Source organism: Anser brachyrhynchus, assembly GCF_964034855.1.
Source record: "Anser brachyrhynchus genome assembly, chromosome: 3".
Taxonomy (NCBI): domain Eukaryota; kingdom Metazoa; phylum Chordata; class Aves; order Anseriformes; family Anatidae; genus Anser; species Anser brachyrhynchus.
The window spans coordinates 72,967,526-72,990,995 of record NC_137696.1 but is presented as its reverse complement, the minus strand read 5'-3'; the positions used below and the strand labels follow the sequence as shown (position 1 = coordinate 72,990,995).

Sequence of the window (23,470 nt, the reverse complement as noted above, 5' to 3'; positions counted from 1 at the left end):
TGGATGTGGCCATACCAAGAGAAGAAAGTTCTTTGTTGGCCTAGTTAATGTTGGGTTGTCTATGCTGGCAGAAGGAATCAAAACAAAGCACTGTACTGCAAGGCTTCTCTCAATGTGCATGTCCTGATGAGACAAGGGATGTTGAGGTGATGTGTGTGTCTGTACACTATTGCAGAAAAGACTATCAGATCGTCCAGTGAAACTGTGCTACAGGTGGTGGACTGAAACTTTCTGATTTTGATCTATCCATTGTAGCAGAGCCACATTTGGGCTGTATTAGCATGCCTGTGCACGGACAGGGGTGGCAGACAGTAATATGTGCTCACAACACTGCTAGCTGTCATGGCACTCTACAAATGCTTTCACATCCAAATCCTCATTATCTGTTTCCATATGCATAGAAATTTAAGCTTTACGCTCTCTTTACCCAGGATGGAGGGCTGCTCTTCATTGTTTCTTTTGTATCCCAGATTGCTTTCTCCTTGATGTTAATACATGGATGTATAACGCTGATTTATTTTTTTTATTTGATTATTCAAAATTCAAGATTGTTAGATTTCCAGAGGCCCTGTGAAGACACCATTGTTTTAGGTACACTGCAGATACAACAAAATATCACCTGCTCCAAACAGCTTCCCATCAAAAAAAAATCTGGCCTGATTTCTAATCTTAATCATCATTCTGGGTAACTTATTCAGGATTATGTGGTAATGAATAGACAGTTCTTCAGATGAATTGCCTATAATTGCCTAGCTGGGTAGTTATGCGATGCCTTATGACAATAAATCAGCATGGTTCTGTGAAGTTTTATGCTTTTAGTAACATGCCTCAGAAGACGGTCATGATACATAGGATCTAAACAGCTTTTTTTAAAGTAGTCTTGATAATTATAGACATGGCATTGCGATATCTGGTGTGCACAAATCCTGAAAGTATCAAGAAATAGGCAAATTATTGAATGTGCCAGCTCTGGGTGTTATTTATAGTCATTGAGTTTCAGGCATTTCTATATCCCCATGCCTGCATTTTCCCTCTTCTTAGCTGGGTTTATTCCTCTGTGGTGCATTTTGTAATTTCTACCATGAATTAAACAAGGTGATCATGCTGTGGCCAACAGTGAGAGTTGGTGTGTCTTGTGTGCTTTTCTTGAGCCTCTGTGACTGGTCACCCTTGGAGACGGGAAAGTATCCAGCTGTGCAATTGCTTTACACTCCTACATTTTCTGTTTCATGTGTGATCTGCAGAGTTTCTTGAATAATCTGTGGTGGTTCTGATGTGAGGCTCTTAATATAACCCATGATGGTGACACATTCCCAAAGCTTCTGTATTCCTCCAGGGATAATATTTAATATTTAATTTGGAAGTTTAGCAAACCTTATTACAGTTCAAAAACAATGGAGTGAAGAAAGTCCCGGAATGGGAATAATTATGCTAGCTCTTAGAATCATAGAATCATAGAATCTTTAAGGTTGGAAAAGACCTTCAAGATCATCTGGTCCAACCATCAACAGCTGCTACTGCAAATAGATATTCCATAGAGGACTGGGTGCATGTTGGCTGCCTTTTAACACAGAAGAATACCGAAATACCTCTAGAGATCTTTGACCATCTGTAAAGTCAAATTCATCTTGAGATACCCAGCCCTAATGTATTCTGAACTCTTCAGTTCTGCCCTTGGCCCAGGGCAATGACATGAAATGGTGCAAAAAATAGCATTTTACATACTTTCAGTTAACACTATTGACTCCAGATAAAGTTTTAATTCTGCCAACAGCGAGTCTAACATCCACGTCCCATCTTATTCTGCTTTAAAGTCCCTCAACACTACTGCTAAACTAAAAAGAACTGTCACCGTACCAGAGTGCCTATGTGCCCTCAGTGCTCATACCACAATAGGTAATGCTCCCATTTTCACTTACTCACCAGTAGCCTTCTTCCTCTTTACAGAATCACAGAATCATCTAGGTTGGAAGAGACCTCCAAGATCATCTAGTCCAACCTCTGCCCTAACACTAACAAGTCCTCCCACTAAACCATATCACTAAGCTCTACATCTAAACGTCTTTTAAAGACCTCCAGGGATGGTGACTGAACCACTTCCCTGGGCAGCCTATTATAGTACTGTCCTTCTGGTATTCATCATCAGAAAGGTTTCTTTCTTAGTAGCTCTCTAGGTTTCTTAGTCCATGAGAGCAGGTTCTTTTTCTTGTGTACTGCATGCTCTGTATAGTCCTTGTCCATACGTCATGCCAGCCCCTGCTGCAAAGCAGCAGCTCTGGGAGCCCCAGCCCCAGCATCGCCTGATATCTTAGGGGTTTATGTCTCAGGGCTGAGTGAGTTGCTGCCTAAGATACAGAGACCGCTCTCTGGTGTCTAATAATGAGTTCACCTCCAAGCCTTTTCTTTATGGCAGTGCTGTTAGGTTTTCTTTTCCTGCTCAGTTCCCTTTTCACAGTAAAACTGTAGGAACTAATAGCTTTGCACTCTGTCTGTGTCAAATTAGATTTAAATTGGATTACTGTTTTCAAATGTTATTGATGGGGAGCTGAGAAAGATACACACTCCTTGATTTCCTTACGTCTTTAAAGATAGGCTAAAAATTCAAGTTCTGTTGGATCTGCTTGATCTATGGCTGGTTAATAATAATGGTAATTGGCATTCTGTCTTTTTTTTCTGACTATCTCAGGGAAATCTCATGCTTTGGGGAATAAACTTTATAGAAATCATGAATAATAAGTAGATAATCCATTATTCATATCTTTCTGCTGAGGGACAAATGTCACAGAGTGGGTATATGGCTGGACCAACCTTTCGTAATGAGTTGATAAAAAGGGAAGAAAAAGAAAGCCTATCCATCATAACTGATTCCTCTACCTTAAACAATGAACATTATTTCTTTTAAGATTATTTGACTTTGAGTAAGTCTTATGAATATGATTAATATGTCTAAGATCATCCAGGAGGATAAATTATTCATGCAAATTACACATTTATAAATAATATACAGAGATATATACAGATTTCTTTACCTTCACTAACACTCTGGTATATTTGAAAGTGAGATTTTATTTTCTTTTCAAATGCTTTCTTTGCAGTGCTATAAGTAGCTTCACACTAGATAAAATAGGTTAAACAATCAAAAAAGTGCCTGACTGCAGAGCTTACAGGGTAAAGAAATAGGTTTGTTTTGAAGTATTTCTGCGTGAGACAGAGCCAGGTTTAACCCTGAAATCTGGCAAACCAGAATGTTAGCTCAGAGTTAACTTAAATCCAAGAGTACTGTGGATCAGAAATCAGTTTTGAAAATATCATGCATGAGGACATAATGACCTCACGAAAGCTCAGGTTTGAGGAAAGGCTCCAGCTTGTCAGAGTACTTGTGTACCCCTGCATTAAGTCAGGGCAAGTGCCTCTCCGGGGCAGCAAGCTGCCAGGTCAAGAAGGGTGCTTACCCAAGTTTAGGCTAGGAGGTTAAACAACTTAAGTGAAAAGTTTGTGTACTAGAAGCATCTTGGAGGTCATTAAACATCTTGACATTTTAAAGGGCTGAATGCTTGGAGGCCCATTCTTTTTGAAACAATGTGCTCTTCAGAGTTTTCCTCAGGTTCAACATGGTTCTCGTCACAGGCTGTTGTGGTGGTTTTACCCAGCTGGGCAGCCAAGCTCCACCACATCCACAGCCACTCTCTCACTCCCCCTCCTCAAAGGGAAAGGGGGAGAAAATATGATGAAAAGGGCTCAAGGGCTGATATAAGGACAGGGAGATCGCTCAACAATTATCATCACAGGCAAAACAGACTCATCATAGGGAGATTAATGTAATTTATTGCCTATTACTAACAGACCAGAGCAGTGAGAAACTAGAAGCAAACTAAAAACACCTTCCCCCCATCCACCCTCTTCCACCTCCTCCCCCCAGGGGGTGCAGGGGAACAGGGAATGAGGGCTGTGGTCAGTCCCTGACGCTTGTAATCTTCTGAAATAAGAAAACATCTGAAGATTATCAGATCTAGCTACAGAGCTTGGGCTGGATCAAAATCAAGGCATCAAAAATTAATCGTATTTTGTGAAAATGCATGTTCAAGTTCCTAGATCTGACTTCAGTTACTGTGATTTACATCTAGGGCTGAGGCAAAAAGAAAAGTGCCGGTCCTGTCTCTCTTTCTGGTGTAGCCAAAACCTCTCCAGCCTAATGTGCAGAATGTCTAAAGGGAAACAGCAAGTCTAAACACTTACGATGAGCTAGTTCTGTTTGTGACTGGTAAATGAGATTTACTCCGGACAAAGGTGAAGACATGTTACCACGGCATAGCTGTCCCCCGGTGCTGGGTCTGCAGCCAGCTGGTGTCCTGTGATTGCGTCCCACCTCAGCAGCACCATCGGTTGCAGATTTCCTTCAGTATGTATGACAGGAAAACCTGAAAGCTCTCTGGGCGCACCCACAGCTTCGGTGGCAGTTTGTCAGCAGTTCTTTGGTCTGGCTCACCGTGCAGCCCCACCACCATGAGCAGCAGCACTGGGCAAGCAGCAGGAGTGGTGGACAGTAGCTGGAGGTCTGCGAGCTGCCTGTGGCCACAACATGGGGCAGCTGCACCTCTCTCACTGCAGGAGAGGAAGCAGAAAGGAGCTCTGGATAAGATCAGGCTGGGTATTCGGGGGAGGCAGAAAGAGCTAAGGTTATCTAGGCTCTCCAAAGGTTTGCTGTAAACATGGTATAGAACAAATGCAGTGAATGGAGTATTCTCGGGTGCTTTGTGAAGGAAGATCAGAGGAGCATCCTTGTAAGAGGACATTTTCTCTGTTGTGTGAATAATTAAGCAGTAGTAGTGGTTTTGCCTTCAGGCAACAGTACTACCATAAAGTAGTCATCAGTAATACAGATAGATATAAGGAAATAAGAAACTATTCTGGGTCAAGGATTTAAAATCTCACAGAAGAGGGACACTTATTTTGACCTTTATGGAGAGCTGAAAGCCGTCTACAACAGGCTTTGCATCTACTGAAGCAGCATCTCAGCAAAGCAGAAGACAAGCAAGGTTTTGTTTTTCAGGCATGGGAGCCTCTTGGTCCTGTCACAGCATCACGGGATGGTTGAGGTCAGACGGGACCTCTGGAGGTCACCCGGTCCAACCCCCTGCTCGAGCAGGGACACCTAGAGCAGGATGCCCAGGACCATGTCCGGGTGGCTTTTGAAGACCTCCAAGGAGCGAGATTCCAATTTCTGGGTTACCTGTGCCACTGCCCCATCACCTGCTCAGTGAAGAAGTGCTTCCTTATGTTTAGACAATGTAGTAAAGCAAAATAGATCCCTATTACCCCTGCAGGGCATTGCCCCATTTGCGTCTCTTCCCTTGTCCTGCAGCAGGGCCAGATGACTACAAAGTCTGTGGAGAAGCAGTGCTGGTACTGGTCAAGTTCCTTATCTGCAAGACTAGCTGTAGTGTGTGAAAATGGAAAAGAAACAATTATCCCATAACTGTGCTTTCTAACCGAGATTGCTTTTCAAAGTAATGATGGTGATAAGTACATTCTGGTCTAATCTTCATCCTCCATGAGACTTATGCCTCTTTACTGCCTGACTCTGGCACTCCTGGTAGGGCAGCAGAGAAACAGGATGCCAGGCAGAGCTCCCTCTCTGCACACCTACTTTGCCTTCCCCCTTGCAAGTCTCCTGCATACATTTAGATCTCTTCTGCTGAGCTCTGTGCTGTAACGCAGAAGGAGAGCACAGTGCCTTTGATGATCTGATCTAAATAGCAAGTTGTCATCTGAATTAAAAGGGAGAGTCTGCAGCAGATGAAAGAGAAGCAATATGCTTATTTTCTGGTCTGGCAGTGCTGTTATTCCACCTGTGTCCCAAGCCCATATACAAATAATTGGGAATTTGCTGTCTTAATGGCTGTTGTTTTTTTTTATTATTGTACCTCTGCGGCTGTGTGGGTGAATGCGAAAAGGTTTTTGCACATGTATATATGCATTTTTGGTAGACGCTGCACAGCTAAAGCCTCTTTTAATTTTCTCTCTAATTTATTTTTAATTTTGTAAACCCCCAGGGGTAAATCCTTATTATATGATGTAAAATCATCTCTTCTACAAAGCAGCTTATTTGTTGATTTTTAATTTGAGCCAGCAGAGGCAAAGCTGTAGCTTTTTTTTCAAACACTAAAGCTCCTCTGTCAAGATATAACTGTCAAGAGTGTGGTTCACTGCAAAATTAGTAAAAAACAAAAACAAAACAAACAAATAAAAGAAAACCAAACCTGTGCTTCTCAAAAGAACAAAGAGAGGGTTTGTATTTCCCTGTGTTAACAGTATGTTAGACCTCTGAATCTAAAAACATTCTTAATATGCAGTTTGCTTTTAACTTTACAGTACATTTGGATTAGACTGAATATGAAGGCTCAAATTCTCAAAAGCTCAAGCACTGACAGAAATTAGGGCTTTGCTTTTGTTTTTTGAAAGGGGATCTCCATCACAAAATGGCACTGTCTAGATGGCATTACTCCGTGCACCCACATAAATGCATGTTCACCAACACCAATATGTTCTGTTGGCTTGCTGTAAGTGTTGCCTTTAAGCTAACCTGCACCCATCTGTTTTATTGTTTATATGACTGGCTGGAAGCCTTAGTCACAGCCCTATTGAGATAATAACAAAGACACACAATCTGACATAATCTCTCGTGCCTTTACATCCAGTGGGAGAGATGTTTGTTTTCAAAACACTGGTTATCTCATCCTAAACAATCCAGCTGGAATATGTCAGGTGAATAATGCTTTAAAATGCCTTACCAGCTAGTTTAGGCGTCTACATTTGGTCCTTCTGTCCTACGATGCTTACAACTCATAATACCCAATTAATGAACTTGCTTTGATTTGTCATCAAGGAAAAGAGAGAGAGAGAATGCCTCTTTTTGTTTTGTTTGTAATTGAATGGTGTGGTGTTTTTTTTTCCCCCTCTTTGTTTGGTTCTAAGCAAAGGTGATGTTTATTCCTACTTGGGCTGTAGACTTTTGAGTGAACCTCTTGATGCCCTCTGGTTCTCTTTTGAGTCTCTGCAAGTTAAGTAAAGGCTTATCTACCTAACTGCTATCCCATTTCCCTTCTCTGTGTTGTCACTGTATTCACAGAAGTTGCCATCTGTGATGATTGTTCAGAGGTCCTCTCCTGCTGGCAGCCCGCACCTTCTCCAGGCTGTCTTGCATCATTGCCTTCTACTTGGTCTCTCTTGTAGAAGTGTGACATGTCAATATGGTGGCTTTATTTCAGCCCCATCTCAAAACCAGGACTCCACTCACCTCTTCCTTGATTTGTCCATAGCTTTGGATTGAAACCCACTACAGATGTTCATCTTTCCTCTGCTCTCTTCACAGAAAGCCTCCCACTTGAAGAGAAATTCATTGCCTCTATGAATTTTGATGACAATGCCAAAGAAATAGAGGAGAGCAAACAAGTAGCAGCCCCCAAATTAACAATGTGTTAAACATGCTAGAAGATAATAATAAATAATAATAATAATAATGACAACAACAACAAAGGGACCCAGGTCAGAGACCAGACCTTTCTCACATGCCAAGTAGAAGGAAATGCAGCCTGCGAATGGAAGCAAAGACAAAGTGTGTTCCACAGAGAAAGATGCAGCTTGTGCACAAGATTTTTTTCCAGGAACAAATTCTCTATTTTATTTCTGTCATACTGAATGCCTGTACATCTCTCTGCTTTCCACTGGGTGAGACAAAGACACTTGCTGTGAAGCTAAACCAATGTTCACCAGAGCTGCACGGTGCCTGCATAAATTCATTTTGTCATTGCTTTTTGCTCTGCAGAGCCTTCTCAGCTCAACCTGATCTCTTGCAGTTGGGAACATCTCAGGGCTTCATATCAAAGATAGAATACCACTTGCCAAATATTTTTCTTATTTCTGTCATTAGCCCAGCAAGAGTTGAGAAAACAAAAGGGACAATTACGAATGTCAGTTAAAGTTGTAGATCAATTAATTTCCACCTCTGGAAACTCTGACATTACCCTTTAGCCAGAACTTATGTCTATAAGTTGTTTTTCATCGCTAACTTATTTGGCTACATCTGAACAGTACAGCGACCTGTGGTTGGAAGCTGAATCTGGAGAAAGAAAGCACTGACAAACCAAAGGCACCACAGTTTCCCTGAGATTTGTCCTTAGTCCTTGATCAGGGAGCCTAATGCCAGGCTCAGAGCTTGAGCCTGCTTCTTCAGTCTGCTTTGTAGGTAGGGGGCTAACTATCAAAACCAGACTTAAGTGTGGAATAAAGACTGCTGTGACACTAAGAGCCCTGTACTGCCCAGTAGTTTGATGTCTTTGTATTTTAAGCATTCTCAAAATTTGCTCTGAAATGCCTTTCCATTGTGATGGTGTTTTTCAGTTGGTATTTTAAAGGTGTTATCTAGGCAGCATAAAAATTAGAGAGAGAGTTTCAGTACCTGGGAAGGATTTATCTGTATGTTTTACACTGATTTTAGTAGGAGTTAGGACACCTGATCTCAAATGCTTTTTTTGAAAATACATCCCTAAATGTTCTGAAAAATAAGATCTAAAACTTTCCTCTTTCTGCTTGCTCAAATCATCATAACAAATACACAAATTTAGTCATAATTCATGTCTGAAATGCATTGTTCCCGAACCACTGTGCAAAAAAAAAGGTGGGAATTTCTTTTTAGTGAAAGTTCTCCTGTGAGTTGGCGGTAACAGGAAAGTGTGGAACACTTGAATGTACTGACTCATTCTTATTTAGGGTCTTAAATAATTAGCCTACTCACCATCTTGTTTCAACTTATTGAGAGGGAGAAAGAACAAGAAAAAGAGAAAAAAGGAAGGGAGGAAGGAAGGACAGGAAATAAAGCTTTTTAGCATTTACAGTTGTGCATTCAGTGTCATTATCACTGTAATAATTAGGTTGTTGCCTAATGATATTCCACTAGGTGTGCGGATATGTGTGAGTGTCTGTTAAAGAACAAACATCAGATGATTCAGATGCTTTGTTCAGGTAAATATCCATTCGAGTCAGTCGGTGGAGCCAAGCTTTACCAGCTCAGATTTTGAATGAATTTCTGAAGTAATTATCCATTTTTCTGAGTTTGCATTCAGGAGATTTGAGATAATCCTGTGCTCTGGAGAGCCTGCCATTTCTTACAGTCTCACGGTACACATATCACCAGGTTCTGTTTGAACCCAAGAACGAACATGCTTGTAATGGTGGAAAATGATGAGGGAGAATTGGGAAGCCTGAGCAAGTTTTGGTGCCAATTGACAATAATGTTCCCTTTCTTCTGTATTTTCCACAGCTCGTTTTGATGATCACAGACACTTGGAAAGGCTGCAGCAAAAGGAACAATTCTCAAGATAGTGGATTTCTTTTTAAACTTTCAAGACAGTTCAAATTCTGTTTCTGGTTCTTTCACAGCACAGGTCAAGTCCATTTAGATCCCTGTTAGGGCTGCACACTTTCAAAGACATAAAATCTTACCGTGCTCACTAACAATCAGTTTGCCCAGCCCCTTTCACAGCAGGGTCCCATCATGACTGGAGCGTACTGTCATGCAAATAAGTACCAGGTTTGCCCACCCTCACTAATGAGCTGGTTTCTTTTTCACTGAGAGCGATAATAATCCCTAGCCTAGCGTGAGGACTGCTTTGACCTTTTGAAAGTTGTGGGTTTGATCTGCAGGCTGTATTGTACTGTCAGTCTTCACATGGTGGAAATTAAGTCTTGGGTGATTGGCAGGGCTCCCATGCAAGGCACCACAGAGCAAACCTGCCTCCTTCAGAAGCAGAGAAACCTGTCACGCAGAATCTGTCCTTCTCAGCACAGCCTTTCTCCAGACAAGTCCGGTACTTTGGACCGCTAGGATCTTAGTAGCTATCCTTTGATCAGCATCTGTCGTCTGCAAAAGTTTTGCTATTGCTGGCCGGCCCTCATATCCCGTCATAGTTACAAATACTGGTAATCCCCCACTTCTGGCAAGAAGCATCATGTGTAATACAGCATTTACCAGTATGTGTGGAAAGTATAAGTGTAGGTAATAACAGCTCTATTCTTTAGCATTTTATATGTGTGTATATATATGTGTGTATAAAAGTAAAACTAAGAACACTTTTACAGCCTGCCCGAGTTGCCCTTGTTTTTCCTGGCATTGTTTACATCTCAAATGAAGTGACAGTCTGGCCTTCACAACTTACTTTCTCAAGATGGCTGTTTTCATTTCTGCAAGACAAGTAGGGTGTGTTAGTTTTCACCTCCTTGCCGTACCTAGTAATATATAGTGCTTTTCAGCTACATATTGTAAATGCAAGATACCTTCTAGATAATTTCTCTTGACATGCAGGTACTTTGTGCATATAAACCTAACTCTTTTACATAATTCTTCTTTTCTCTCTCTCTTTTATTTTTATTTTTTTAACCACAGGAGAAGAAAACTTGCTGGCAATTTTGAAAAGGAGATGGTGGAAGTACATGATCCTAGGGATAATAGATATAGAAGCTAATTACCTGGTTGTCAAAGCTTATCAGTACACCACTCTTACTAGTGTACAGGTAAGTACACAAAGGATTTTCTCTTTGTGAGGTAATATAACAGGCTCGATGTGATCAATGTTTCATCTTCCATTGGCTTCAGTACACTGACAGCTGGTTCCTTCCTGTGTCTTCTCTGTGCTTTTTAATGCCATCTCACAAGACATTTTTTCATATTGCACTAGTTTTATTACTCAGTATTTTCCAAACTGTACAAAAACTCACTGGCTTTCATGTTATTGGGCTGTGCTAAACCACACATAATCACATTTTTGACCTAATCTTCTTAATTTGTTCCTTCAAGGAAGTATTTTCGGATAGGAAGATGTGTTGTTTTCTTCTCATTTCTATTGTACTTGGAAACAATACAAGCACTTCTTTAAGAATTTGGTAATCAGGTCTGAGTGTAAAACTTGTCATTAAGTAAAATTAATGTAGATGTGATGAAGAAGTCTTACACAAGCAGTTTGGTGTATTATGTTATATGACTGCTTAATTGCAGCTATCAAAAGTGTACCTTCCCTTAAAAAATGTACATGCAGTGAACAAAAACTAGGGTAGAGACTTCTCCAAAAATCTAACCTGTATATTTTAAATGTAGGCACCAAAGACTGAGTCTTCTTCCCTTTGAAATGCAGAAGTGAATAATAGAAACATTTTTAAGAAAATGGAAATTGTCTGTCCTGGGAAATCATTACATACTTCATTGCTACTTGTTCTAAAACAAACATACTCCCTTTTTACATTATCTCTAAATCACTGGGTAACCCTAGATAGTGTTCAGGTTATTTTACACCTTACTTGCCTGAAGTTTGCTTTAGAGCCAGTAAAATAATGGAGCAGCACTTAAAGTTCTGCAAAACCAAAGCTAATTAGGAATATATCTCTTCCACAGTTGAACAAGTGATATTGGAAAACACTGAGCATGTTTATCTGAATAAGAAACAAAACCAGGAGAAAACTATAAATCCACGGAATCTGAATCTAAGATCTAATCTAAATATTCACAAATGCCTCTACCATCGGAGTCATGGTTTGAGAATTCTTTGAAACATTCCCAGACAATTTAATAACACTTTTAACACTGTTCCACATCAGATTAGTCAGTACAGAGTAAAACATAAATCCAACTGAATACTGTCTGATTTTATAGCTACTAAAAGCCTCCAATAGAAAAGCAAAAGCTGAACTTCTTCTTTTGCATGTTCACTTATAGCATGTAGGAATAATGGCCTCAGCAAGGCAATCTAGGTCATCAAATCCCATCTCCTGCAGCCACCAACAAGCGTGTTTCAGAGGTCTGTCTGGCTGCATCCATGAAAGGACAGTTTAAGGGCATTACCAGTGTCTCCGCTGAATTTGTTAGCTGAAATGAGCCCCTGAGAGAGAGGAAGGATGGAAGATGAGAACTGTCATACGATACAGGCAGCTTCGTCTCCTATTTAGACCTCTTCCACATAAAGTTTGCAACAGAACTCGGTTCTCTTTCCCCTATGGCTGGAAAGAGGGAAGAGGTAGGAGATCAAATGTCATCAGGTGTTTTTCCAGGAGTGAGGAGTGCAAAGTCTCCTTTTCCCACAGCTGTCCTGGATTGCTCAAATACATGTGGAGTGAGTCAGGAATATATGCTGCATTTTAAACTCACTTCATACCATAATTTGAATGGGCTTCTAAGTATAGAGAAACCTCAAGACATGGTCAGAATGGTTAGAGTATGAGCTAACACGTTAAAATGTTGAATCACATGTTTGGTGAGTTGTAGACAAACAAGACCCTATTTCACCTGGCGATGAAACAGAAGGAGCTCAGGAGATTATTCAGCCTGAAACAACATTAGTCTAACTGGTATGAAATGGAAAGTAAAAGATGTAAAATAGCCAGCTGTTCCTAGAATCTGGTTTCTGAAGAAGCAAACAAGACCACTCTATTGAAAGGATCTTCTGAAAGACCTCATCCTGCCAGAGCACTTTGTAGGAGGCCATAAATGCTCACAGGCACCAAGTTTTTTTTGATGGGGAGAAAATAAGAGTTCTTAATTTTTTAGACTTATTAACAGATTGAAATTTATAAATGAGAAATTTTGCAGTGTTTTTATAGTGGTGGTACATGGACCATTTCAGCAGGAAATCAGTTTTACAGCATATATCTTTTCCACATGATATCTCTGCTCCATCATCCAAAACTAACATGTGAACGTACTGGACTTGTGGTGCTTTTAGGCACAAAACATCAAGCTGCTCCCAGCTAAAAGCCAAAGTTTAAAAGTTTAACTGTAAAAATATACCTTTATTGCAATTGTTTTGCAATTCTGCTTTCACTATATAACTCCAAGCACTCAACAACTTTGTTAGCCAAGTAGCTCTGAACTCAGTAGTGTCAATATTTCTGGTTTTAACTCCATCTCACAACCCTGCCCCCTCCATCCCTAGACATTATCTCATCATGGTTGCAGAAAAAGACTGAAAATGGTGCTCTACTTCTGCCTGCTATTTTGCACCCAAATCTTTCCTAAACTTTACTTTAAATTTTACTTTAAGAGATTTTGAGTTGGGAAAACAGAATTTTCTGATAAAGTTTCTTATAAGTCTTTCACCAGTTTCCTTCAGAACCACAGCAAGCAAGGATACACAGGCATAAGTCAGAGATTTACATGGTACCTGACCTTTGCTTTTGGATGTACTTCTGTTTATTTCAAATCCTTGGTTACTCTATAATTATTGTCTGAGAATGTGGCACTCAGCTCCACCATGAGATGAAAACAGAACTGTACAGCCTAGAAATGCAAAATTTTCCTTAAAAAAAAAAAAAAAAAATCTCACGTATAAACTGTGACATAAAATAATCAAATTGAATACCAATCCATTGTTCATTTCAGACTCCAAGGTTTCAGCTAAGGATAAAATCCAAGGTAGCCTTTAGGTACCTAATTTTTTATATATCTAAAATGCTGTGGACAGCTAGCATCCCTTGATCTGTGTATACTAACATGGTGCTGAGAGCATGTTCTTGGGATGTGAAAACTTGCATTTGAATCTCTCAGGTTGCTCTTTTTTTGTAGCTTCATGTTCACTCATTGCACACGTAGAGTGCTTCTGTATTGATGAATCTTGCTACCTAAACACCTGCCCCCATTTTAAAATTCAAAAGCTAAGTATTCCTGCATCAAAGTAACCTGAAGAACTCAATTTATTAGAGATGATCTTAGCATGCCTCAAGTGCTTACAAAAAGTCTGGAGTGCTTTCCAAATTACAAGGGTAGAGCCACTGTTTACATATAGTCATATCTGTTAAAACAGTAGCTGACATAAGGGGCTTGAGTTAATTCCATCTCACCCGGGGGGGACTAAAACTCAACCATCCCACATCCAGGAAAATGCTCAGAATACCAACCTCGTAAGTGAAGACTGTTTTCTAAAGTGTGCTTTAAAGAAGACTAATTATACACCATGTAAAAGGTGAAGTAGTTTGTCCAGGGATTAACTTAGACTTCCAAAAACACATAGTTCAATAATTGCCAGGGATCGGCCACACTTAATGCTCTTGGGTGCATTTGTCCTGATTCCCAGGTAGCCAAAAACTTTTATTTTTATTTTCTCTTTGATGTAATTGATCTAACTTGCACTAGATTTTGCAGTCTTCTTGAACATCGGTAGTAGCAGTTGCAGAAGTGCAGTAAACAGTCCCTTGTATACTAGAACTAGATCCTGTAGATTTATTTTAAAGCTATACACCTACATTCCAGCACTGCCTCTGGTAATGCCTTCCACATTTGACCTAACTGTTTTTAACACAACTCTGATGTAGGCCTGTGGAAGGTTTAATAACTATTTTAGAAGGATGTTATAACTACTGTTAGAGACATATTTTATGCAGCAAATAAAATTAGTTACCCCAGAGGGAATTAAAAGATTCTGAAGTTCTTGCAATTATTTAGATCTAGATATTTTATTTTGTTTTTTGAAACTATGCTTGGACTTCGACATTTGTAACCATAGCTTCCATATAAGAGTTTTCTCATCATATCAGGCTGCATTATGAGGAAGACTGTCCTCTCCCTATTCCCTCTTTGTCCTCACAGTAATTAGTTCTCCTTTCTGCAAATACACTATTCTGTTCACCTGCATATTACACTGTTGTGTTGGTCTGTCTAGTGGTACTGTAATCCTTTTTCTGTGTTGCGACATCATCCAGACTATTTGTGCAATGTCTTTCAAAGTGGAACTGTGGAATATGCATCCAGTGTCACAGAAAAAAGGCATTGTCAAAGACAGGGCAATGTTTCCAAACAGTGATTTATGTGGTAATTTATTCCTTGGGCAATCAAGCTTTTGATTGGCATGATGAAAACAAAGGTGGTAAAAGCTGGGATTTACAGACACCAAGAGACAGACGATAAAACTTCAGTGCTGATGTTCTCAGCTACTCTTAGATCACTGTGAGCCTCAGCAGTACATCATACTTCCAATTACCTGTGGCAGTTTTCATACCTCCACAACTGCCACCAGAAAAGGAAAGAAGTCAGCGGTAGGTGCTTATTATAGAAGTGCTGGTTGGCAATAGGCTTTGCTTTGTTCTCGGTCCCCGGGGACTCAATGTGTGTTGAGGCAGAAGGTTTGAGATAATTTTGAAGCAAATCTGGGAGGTGATGAGCAGGGGATTTGTGATATTGAAGCTGTTGATCCACCTTGCCCAGCGCTCACTAATGTAAAATATCTCAGAAACAGAGAGAAATTCCACTCCCTCCCTTCCTCCCCGCATCCCATGCATGTAAGATTGACCATATTTTCCTGTTTTGCTTCAGGGCAGTGAGGGAATAGTGCAATGCTAATCGGGTTTGCAGAATGGTGTTGTGCCTACCATACATTTATACTGTGAGGGTCTGTGGGGTGTATCTTGCATTTGTTTTTTATCGTATTTTGAGTTGTTGTTCTGTCTTTTCTTTTAACTGTTACAAACCCATAGCTCACAAACCAGCCCCCTTCAGTCTCTCTACATGGTTTTGGAGTAAGTTTAACTCTAGGTATCCAGAGCTCCTGCCTTTCACCCCAAGCCATACTTTTCACTAACATAAATATGCAAAATCTCATTAAAGTCAGTGAAGCTGTGCCCATTAGAAAAGCAGAGATTTTGGCGTTCTGTGCCTATTTTGCATATTCTTGCAGGTGAAATACAAAAGCAGAGTATTTGCTGTGGGAGACATCCATGATTTTTCCTAGGCCATGTCAGGATCTAATCCTCTGCATAGCTTACAGCAGCTGGTGACACAGAGAAGTTTCTAATAAGTAACCTTGAGAAAATGGCTTTCAAAGCCCATATTCAGTCTTCTTACTTGGAGGGAAGCAAAGCAGAAGACATTTTTTTCTGCAGAAGTATGTGACTGCTGGGGCAGCTGTCTGCTGTCTTAGAATGAGAGAATGGCTTCTTAGGATTAAAATGGCTTCTTCTGCCAGTGGTGGCTACAGTCAGAGGAGGAAGTTGGATAAAGGAAATGCCATTTCAGTAGCCAGTTCGTTTGTACTCTTCCTTCACTGTGGTATTTGAGCAGATCACGCATAAGCATAGGTAGAGTGCATGTTATGAGGGGAAAGGATGAAGAGGTGTGTCCTAATATATATATAATAATGAGTCAAGATGAGATTATTCATGCTGGTGGTAAAGAGTGTGCACATAAAGGATCAATAGTAGAGGAACTGTGGGTTGGATGTGACCACCACTCTTTACTTAAAATGACTGCAAGACATCGATGAATTCCTTTTATGTACACAAAAAGCTGGAGCCATAATAATCCTCATCTCAGGTATTAGTGCATGCAAGGCAGGTGTAGGTGAAGTTCTTTCACTAGTGAAAGTCTTGAGGGAGTTTCACTGTCTGCGTTGAAAAAGAGAAAATCTTGGAAAAGAATTAAAGGAACTGATGAGAACAGTTATAGAAACACCAGTCATGTGGCCCAAAGAAAACTAGTTAAGAGATCTTGTGGGCCAAATATTAATTTAAAGAGGCTTCAGACTGGGAGGTGAGTCTTATGGCTTTTGTTTCTTCCATGTCGTGAAAATAAACCTTTTTTACATTTTTTGTAAACAAATGACATTGTTAATGGTTTCTTTCACCAACCTATCTACTGACAGTATCCTATGTTTTGGCTTAATGAAAGCATTAACACTTTTAAAATTAATTCTGTAGTTATATAAAACCATTCAGGAAAGCAGTAAAGTTGTAATAACAAGTAGAAACACAACAGAAAACAAAAGGTAAAAACAATGCTCTTTCTTTTTTGAATTGCTTAAAATAAATCTGTCAGAAACATCACCAGTATCCACACCTTCCTCACAAAAGGCTTTGGTTTCAGGTCAGCATAATTGCTGAGCAGTTCCCCTGGCAGCTGGCAGCCAGCTCCATGAGGCTTCACGTCTCAGCTGGTTCTGTGCACGTGTAACATAGAGTGAAATCAAGAGAGTGTGGTATTGTGAAAGCAGTGGGAAAACTGGAACAGAGAGACTGCTGGAGTGGATGGCAAACCGTTTCTTCCTTTGACTGAAAAGCAAAATATGTGTCAGAAGGTGCATCTCTTCCTGGATATAGCACTTGCCATTGTATTAAACTTACCAGTTCTCATACTGCACTTGAGTAGCCACCACATCTACTTGACAATACAAAGCTGGGCGGTTGTGACACTGATTTCCTTGATCTCGCTGCTCTGGAGAGCCAGCTGAATGGAGGGTGCAGCTGATTCTCTGCATGATTAGTTTGAGGGCAGCACTAATGAGAAACCCCTAATGTGAAAAAAAAAAAAGGCCTTATAACCAGAGGAAAAAAAGTAATGAATGTTTAAAAAGGAAGATTCAGCTCAGCTACTCCCACAGGAAGCTTGCTGACCAGCTTTTTTCTTTTTTGATATTGCTGCAGATCAGCAGTTCACCCTCTGTACTACAGACCTTTTCTCTAAAGCTTGCCAGCTCTCCTTTCCAACCACTAGCAGCACGTTCTTGCTCTGTACGTGCAGGCACATGCCGAATTTGTGAGATCAGAGACTGGGTATTTATTGTTAGCAAGAGAGTATTTGTTTGTGAGTCACAAGTATAATGAAGTGAGTGTACTTTAACAAATAATCAGAGAAAATAATTTTGATGTTGTGTATCAACAGACTCAGAGGCAGTGTGATATCTTTTAGAATCAAATAAGACTCCAATCTCTAAAGCAACACAGCATTTTTATAATAAAAGGCAGTTGCAGTAGAATGATATATCAATAGATTATAGATTATTATATCCTGCCTTCTGAAGTGACCCAATTCAGAGCTCTTAGTAAAGGAAACCACAGAAAAATATGGCAGGGTCAAAGCAAAGAGCTGTTCTTCTGCTTCCCCTTGTACAGAATGTTCAAGCTGTCTGCACCACACTTTGATTTCAGTTTTAATATATTTCCATGGCAAAATAGGAAGCATGTTTTCCTTTAGTTCAGTGAGATCTGAAAACTTGTGTGATTAAAATAGTATTTTTGACTAAAATCAGGTCACTCATTAATTTAACATAATGACAGGGTATATTCAGTACCTTTGAATAAGCAATTAAAAAGAAGGAAAATACAGAAGATGATTCCTAGTGAAATATTGGTAAATGACTGACCTTTATGTACTGTGAATGAAATTCAAGCAAAGCATAATTTATCTTAGTTATTATAAAAGCTTTATAGTTGGAAAAATAGCAATTAGGTATAATGTATTTTATTAATAGCTGAAAAGACTAATAACAAACAGAAGAAAAAGCAACAAAGAGCATAAGAAAGCCTTATCACACATCAGGTAATCCATGATGGCACATCTTTTGTCTGTAGAATATATGTGCATTTTTTCTCCTGCTAGACAGGTTTATCGGAGGAAAAAAGAAAGAATGAATTCAGTCTGGAAGAACTGAAATGAAAAGCTATACCTGAAGGGTAGTTAAGCAATATACCCTAGGTTATCTTGATGCTCATATTGTAGTAAGGTATTCTGTCTACCCCATTGTTTAATTACAGGTATAAACTGAGCACAATTCAAGAACTATGTAATGTCAATGGACATTACCTGCATTCACTGTTTATATCTGCTAATGCTGCAGTATTGCAAATAGCAGTTTGTGGGTCAGACCTTGGACTACTAGTCCCAAAGGGACGTACGTTTTTAAGCTGATGTCAGCATTACCTGTTTGTGGCAGGTTCTGTTCATGCTTCCCTTGAAGTTAGTGCTTGAAAGAGACATCTTCTATACTTGAAAGCATAGGTGTGTTTAAATATTCATGGAATGAGAGGGATTTTTTAAATCTTCCTCAAAAAGACTCTTAGTTGGAATTTGCATGTTGAAATACACATGCTGCAGGTAGAAACAATTTTTAAAACTGGCTGTAGAAATCACACAAGCACCCTAATGCATACCTCATATTCACAAGGAAATGTTCTTTTTGTGTGCTTAGCCCAGAGTAGGTAAATCAACCCAGAACAGAGCTGCTGCCCACAATGAACATATAGTGCCATGTCCTTTGTGTGAGGGTCACCAAGGGCTATTTTCCAGATGTTAGGGGTTAAAAATATCCACAGAATCACCCCGTGTCTCTTGAAAGACAGTTGTTAATAGCTGAAAGTTGATGTCTTCATATTCTTAAATCTTTTCTTAAAAGCTGTTTTTGTAAGTGACTGGAGCTCCTGATTTTGCAAAATCAAATGTTTGGCCTAGTGACGGTTGCACAAAATAAAACCAGCAGACACTTACTGACTTTTCAGTAGGAGCTAGTAACTGTTAGTGGAGGGATTATAAGTGGTTTCTTAAAATTTTCAAATTTCTGAAGCTTGTCCTTGAAGTCCAGGTTTTGGGGCTCTTGTCAGACCTGGGCCGTAGGCCATAAGAGCTGCTTAGGTGGGCACACCAGGGCAACTCGGCCTCTCTCCGTGTGAAAAAGTGCACAGCCATGGAGGAGAGCCTCCCAGGGCAAGTGGTGGCCACCAAGAAGACCACAGTTGCTTGGCTGTCAGAAGAATTCAGCTGGCCACTGTTTTATCCAGGCCTGGATGGAAAAGAGCCCTCAGTGAGAGATAAGGTCACAGCAGGAAAACACTACTCCAATAGGCTGCAAATTGTCTATGAAACAACCAAACAAACAAACAAAAAACTTCTAGTGTATAAGTTATGTTTCTCAAGTGTGTTTTTACAAAACAAAAAAGATATGGAGTGTTAGGTCTGTTGTATGCTGTATACATTATATGCTCTTCAGAGGCAAAGCAGATTTCCTGTACAAACCAAGGAACTGGTACAATTTATGATGGCCTTTCAGCCGTTGCTCCTTTTTGTGTTTGGTCTGTAAAGGACTGCATCGTGAGGACTGCTGGAGGCAATTTTCACTGTAAAATGGCTTTGTCATGCCTTTTAGATCATTAGCTCTCATTTTCAATGCAGAACACTCTTTCAGCTTGGTCCTTTCCAATTTGTACTTTTCCTCATCAGTTCTGCTGTGCTTTGGGACTGCCTGAGCCACCTGAGAGCTTGTGTGGTCCTGCTCGTGAACCCTTTCTTTTCTGAAGGCTGTTGCACTGATTGTCTGAGGAATCTTTTCAAAGAATGCATTTCTACCGCATAGTTTTGTTTTTCAAGCAAAGTTTCAGGGAAAGTCAGCTTTAAATTTTTTGCTAAACTCTTAAATTTAGTACTTATGATGTGGGTAGCTCTCATGTAAAGAGAGGTACACTTTCTAATCACTGAATTCTTCAAATCATCCAAAATTATGTTTCTCTTCAGATAATCCCATGAACAGACAAAGAAGTTGAAAGGGGCATGATCATTATTTGATAGTACTTAGTGTGCTTAGTGGCAAATCACAGAGAGAACAAACATCAGATAATAGGCCCAAAGAGAAGAAAAAACAAATTGCATCATCTAAAATCAAGATCACAAAATCCAGAAGAGTTTCCCAGAACTACAGACACATTACTTTTTAAGACAAAACTTTTCATTAGGAAGGAGATGCAACCGTATAGATCTGGTTCCTGCTATACCAACTGGCATTGAATAGTAGCGTATGCCACACAATTTGTTAAATCTCATTGTTAGTCAACAGAATCTCAACATCTGTATGCCTTTAGGAGTGGGATTCAGTGGGAAGTGGGTTCTTAAATTCAAGTTTCTTTGGATAGTTCTTACTCAGGATTTTTGTTTCCTGGTAGTTTCTAAAATACAATTTCATCTTAGAAATTATGTTTCTCTTTTATCTTTTTTTTTTCTTTTTAATCACAGGTAATTTTAATTCTTTAATTTAATGGGTAATTTTAATTCTTTAATTCTGTTTCTATTTTGTCACGGGTTCTCTGGGTTTACTGCTGGGTATCTCTGAAAAGAAACATTAAAGATTGTATTTCATAACACTTCTTTGAGAAAGCTCTTACCCAAGGTCTCTTGGCAAAAAGATTGAGCTTCCTGCACTGCAGGCAAGGTGTTTATTTATTTTTTTCCTTTAGAGACATATGGGACTATATTTCCAAGGAGCTAACAGTCCCCACAGGGGACAGGTTTTTCATATGTATTCTGCATGCAGAAATCCCTTGATGGCCAGATTTAAAAAATCTGTGTGTTATGACATTCCTGGTTATTGGACCTGAAATGACTGAATCAAAGCATATGTCTAGACTGCAGGAAAAGTGTGCTCAGTATCTGTCCCTTAATCACCAGAGGTGGAGACCAGATGGAAAATAGCGTGTCACTCTTCTGGCCCAGATTTCCTTCCCATGGATTTGGAATATGCACCTGAAACAAAGAGCAAAGCAGTTCTATTGGGTCTTACAACAGCTATATTAATAGCTCTCCTGAATTAGTGGAATAGTCATGAACAATATAGTCTTGTTGTCTGCCTGTTGGATGACACAAGCACTTGAATGTATTTTCCATCTGGTATCTGCTATTACTAAATAAATAACCTGCTCCTGTCTTCTGGAACCTACCCTGGCATTTTAGGGTAAAGTGTTAGCAGGTTGATTCGTTTTGTTTTGTTTTGTTTTGTTCTTTCTTCTCTTTCTTGACAGCTCCTAGATTGTTTTGTCATCCCGGTGGTGATACTGCTCTCCTGGTTCTTCTTGCTGGTACGATACAAGGCAGTACATTTCATTGGTATCGTGGTCTGCATTCTGGGCATGGGCTGCATGGCAGGAGCAGATGTCCTTGTTGGCAGACAGCAAGGAGCAGGTGAGTAATAATGGGTGTGTTGTACTACCAAGTTCTGTTCAGAAAAACTGTTGATCAGAACATTTCAGAACAGGACAAAGAAAAGGGGAAATTGGAGAGAAATCTTATGTGTTCATGGATCCAAAGCACTGCACCATTCAGGGGTGAATGGCATTCTTTTTCGGAATGGACAGACAACAAAAATGGCTCAACAGTTAGAAGTCAGCACTATTGTAAATGGACTTGCCGTGTGTCTGCAATGTATATCACTCTTCATGCAGCTGGGGGGACATGCTAAACTCTCGTGGCTTCACTCTCTTTAGACATAGTTGTTTGACTACAAACCTCAGTTGCTTCTTTTCCAAGTTGGCTGTATCTTTGAATGTACCACCTCTCCTGTCCACTGTGTATGCCTACCTCTCAACTTTGCTCCCTATTTTGTACAGAGACCAGGTCACTGGTTAGGTACTAAAAGATACCTAACCTACATACTAACTGTACCAACTGGGCTATGCACACAGTCTCAGAGTAAAGGTTTAGGATTTGCCCACATAATCACTGCAAAGCACCTTCTTGTGTACAAAATGTTCTTTTTTATGTGTGGCATCAAACAAATAATGTGTGTGTGGCTATTAATGCAGACTAGACAGAGTTAGATTTCATTGATCAACTTCCTCTGTCACATTGATTTTTCTAGTGCCAACCCAAATGATGTGGGAAGGATAGAAATTCTTTTCAGAGATTGTCAATTAGGCACAGTTTTCATTCTTAATTAAAAGCACTGAATAGTGAGCTGAACATAATACACTGGGATTTAAAATTCTTTCTGAATACAAATGCAAGTGCTCTAAGAACTGCATTTGCCAGGATGCTACTCAAGAAAACAGGGAAGTTTGGGGCAGTACCCACTATATCTTCCTGCCCACTTTTATCCCTGTTCTGAAGACTTAGTTCATTGCGATCCTCCAGAAATAGCTCTGTCCAACCTATAAATGAAAGAATATACTCTGTACTTTGGAATTAGCAAACCAAAGCTGATTAGGAATGACTGATTTCAGAAGGATTGGGATTTCAACACTGGGTTCTGGGAGAAACATCCTGTGTCCCTATAATTTAGAGAGTAACATGCTAGGGCAGGTGAGTTGTGGTTCAGCAGTAGCCTGTAAGGCAATGGACTTCAGCAGAAAGGTGGACAAGGAACAGACTGAAAAACAGTGACATTTTTCAGTCTACTTGCAATAATTAGATATTATTTGCCATATTCATTACTAAAGCAGGGGTATAGCTGTTATGTAATATGTCCAGAAAAATCTGCTAAGATACTTTATTGCCTTTTAATTTGAACCTACATATGAAAATTTGTTTGCGCTTATTTCTACACCCAGAGAAGAAATATAGTAGAAAGCCACATATGACAGAGACTGCAGCTTTTTTAAGTGGCAGAAGGGTGTTATTAAAATGTAAAAGTATATTTCCAAATTGCTATATTTTCTTTAACAGAATAAAATAGTTAAACTGTTTTGATTGAGCTGGCTGAAAGGGTAAAGCTATGCATTAAAAAAATGCAAATAAAATAAATACTGGCAGCAAAAAAAAGATTTCAAGAAACTCATCATTAAATAGTTCCATGCCATTTATATGATATTTCTCAAGACTGGGCAAACAAAAGAAAGGAATACACCAAAAACAATGAATCTGCATTAGTCCTCACTCAATTGTTTTGTTATTTCTATATTTTAGAGG

At 39.6% G+C, this 23,470-nt stretch overlaps 1 protein-coding gene across 2 annotated transcripts in view; it reads left to right on the top strand.

The window, feature by feature from the left end:
- The window catches only part of SLC35F1 (solute carrier family 35 member F1), a 243,299-nt gene that overhangs the window by 179,705 nt on the left and 40,124 nt on the right, over positions 1-23,470 (top strand). Inside the window, exons 1-3 of one of the 2 annotated variants that reach the window (XM_080588101.1) lie at positions 8,300-9,866; positions 10,442-10,569; positions 21,589-21,748. In XM_080588101.1, coding sequence (XP_080444227.1) covers positions 9,728-9,866; positions 10,442-10,569; positions 21,589-21,748 — 427 coding nt within the window. In that variant the 5' untranslated portion in view covers positions 8,300-9,727. Of the gene's footprint in view, positions 1-8,299; positions 9,867-10,441; positions 10,570-21,588; positions 21,749-23,470 lie in introns of those variants that run through there. The other variant, XM_080588100.1, reaches the window with a different exon arrangement.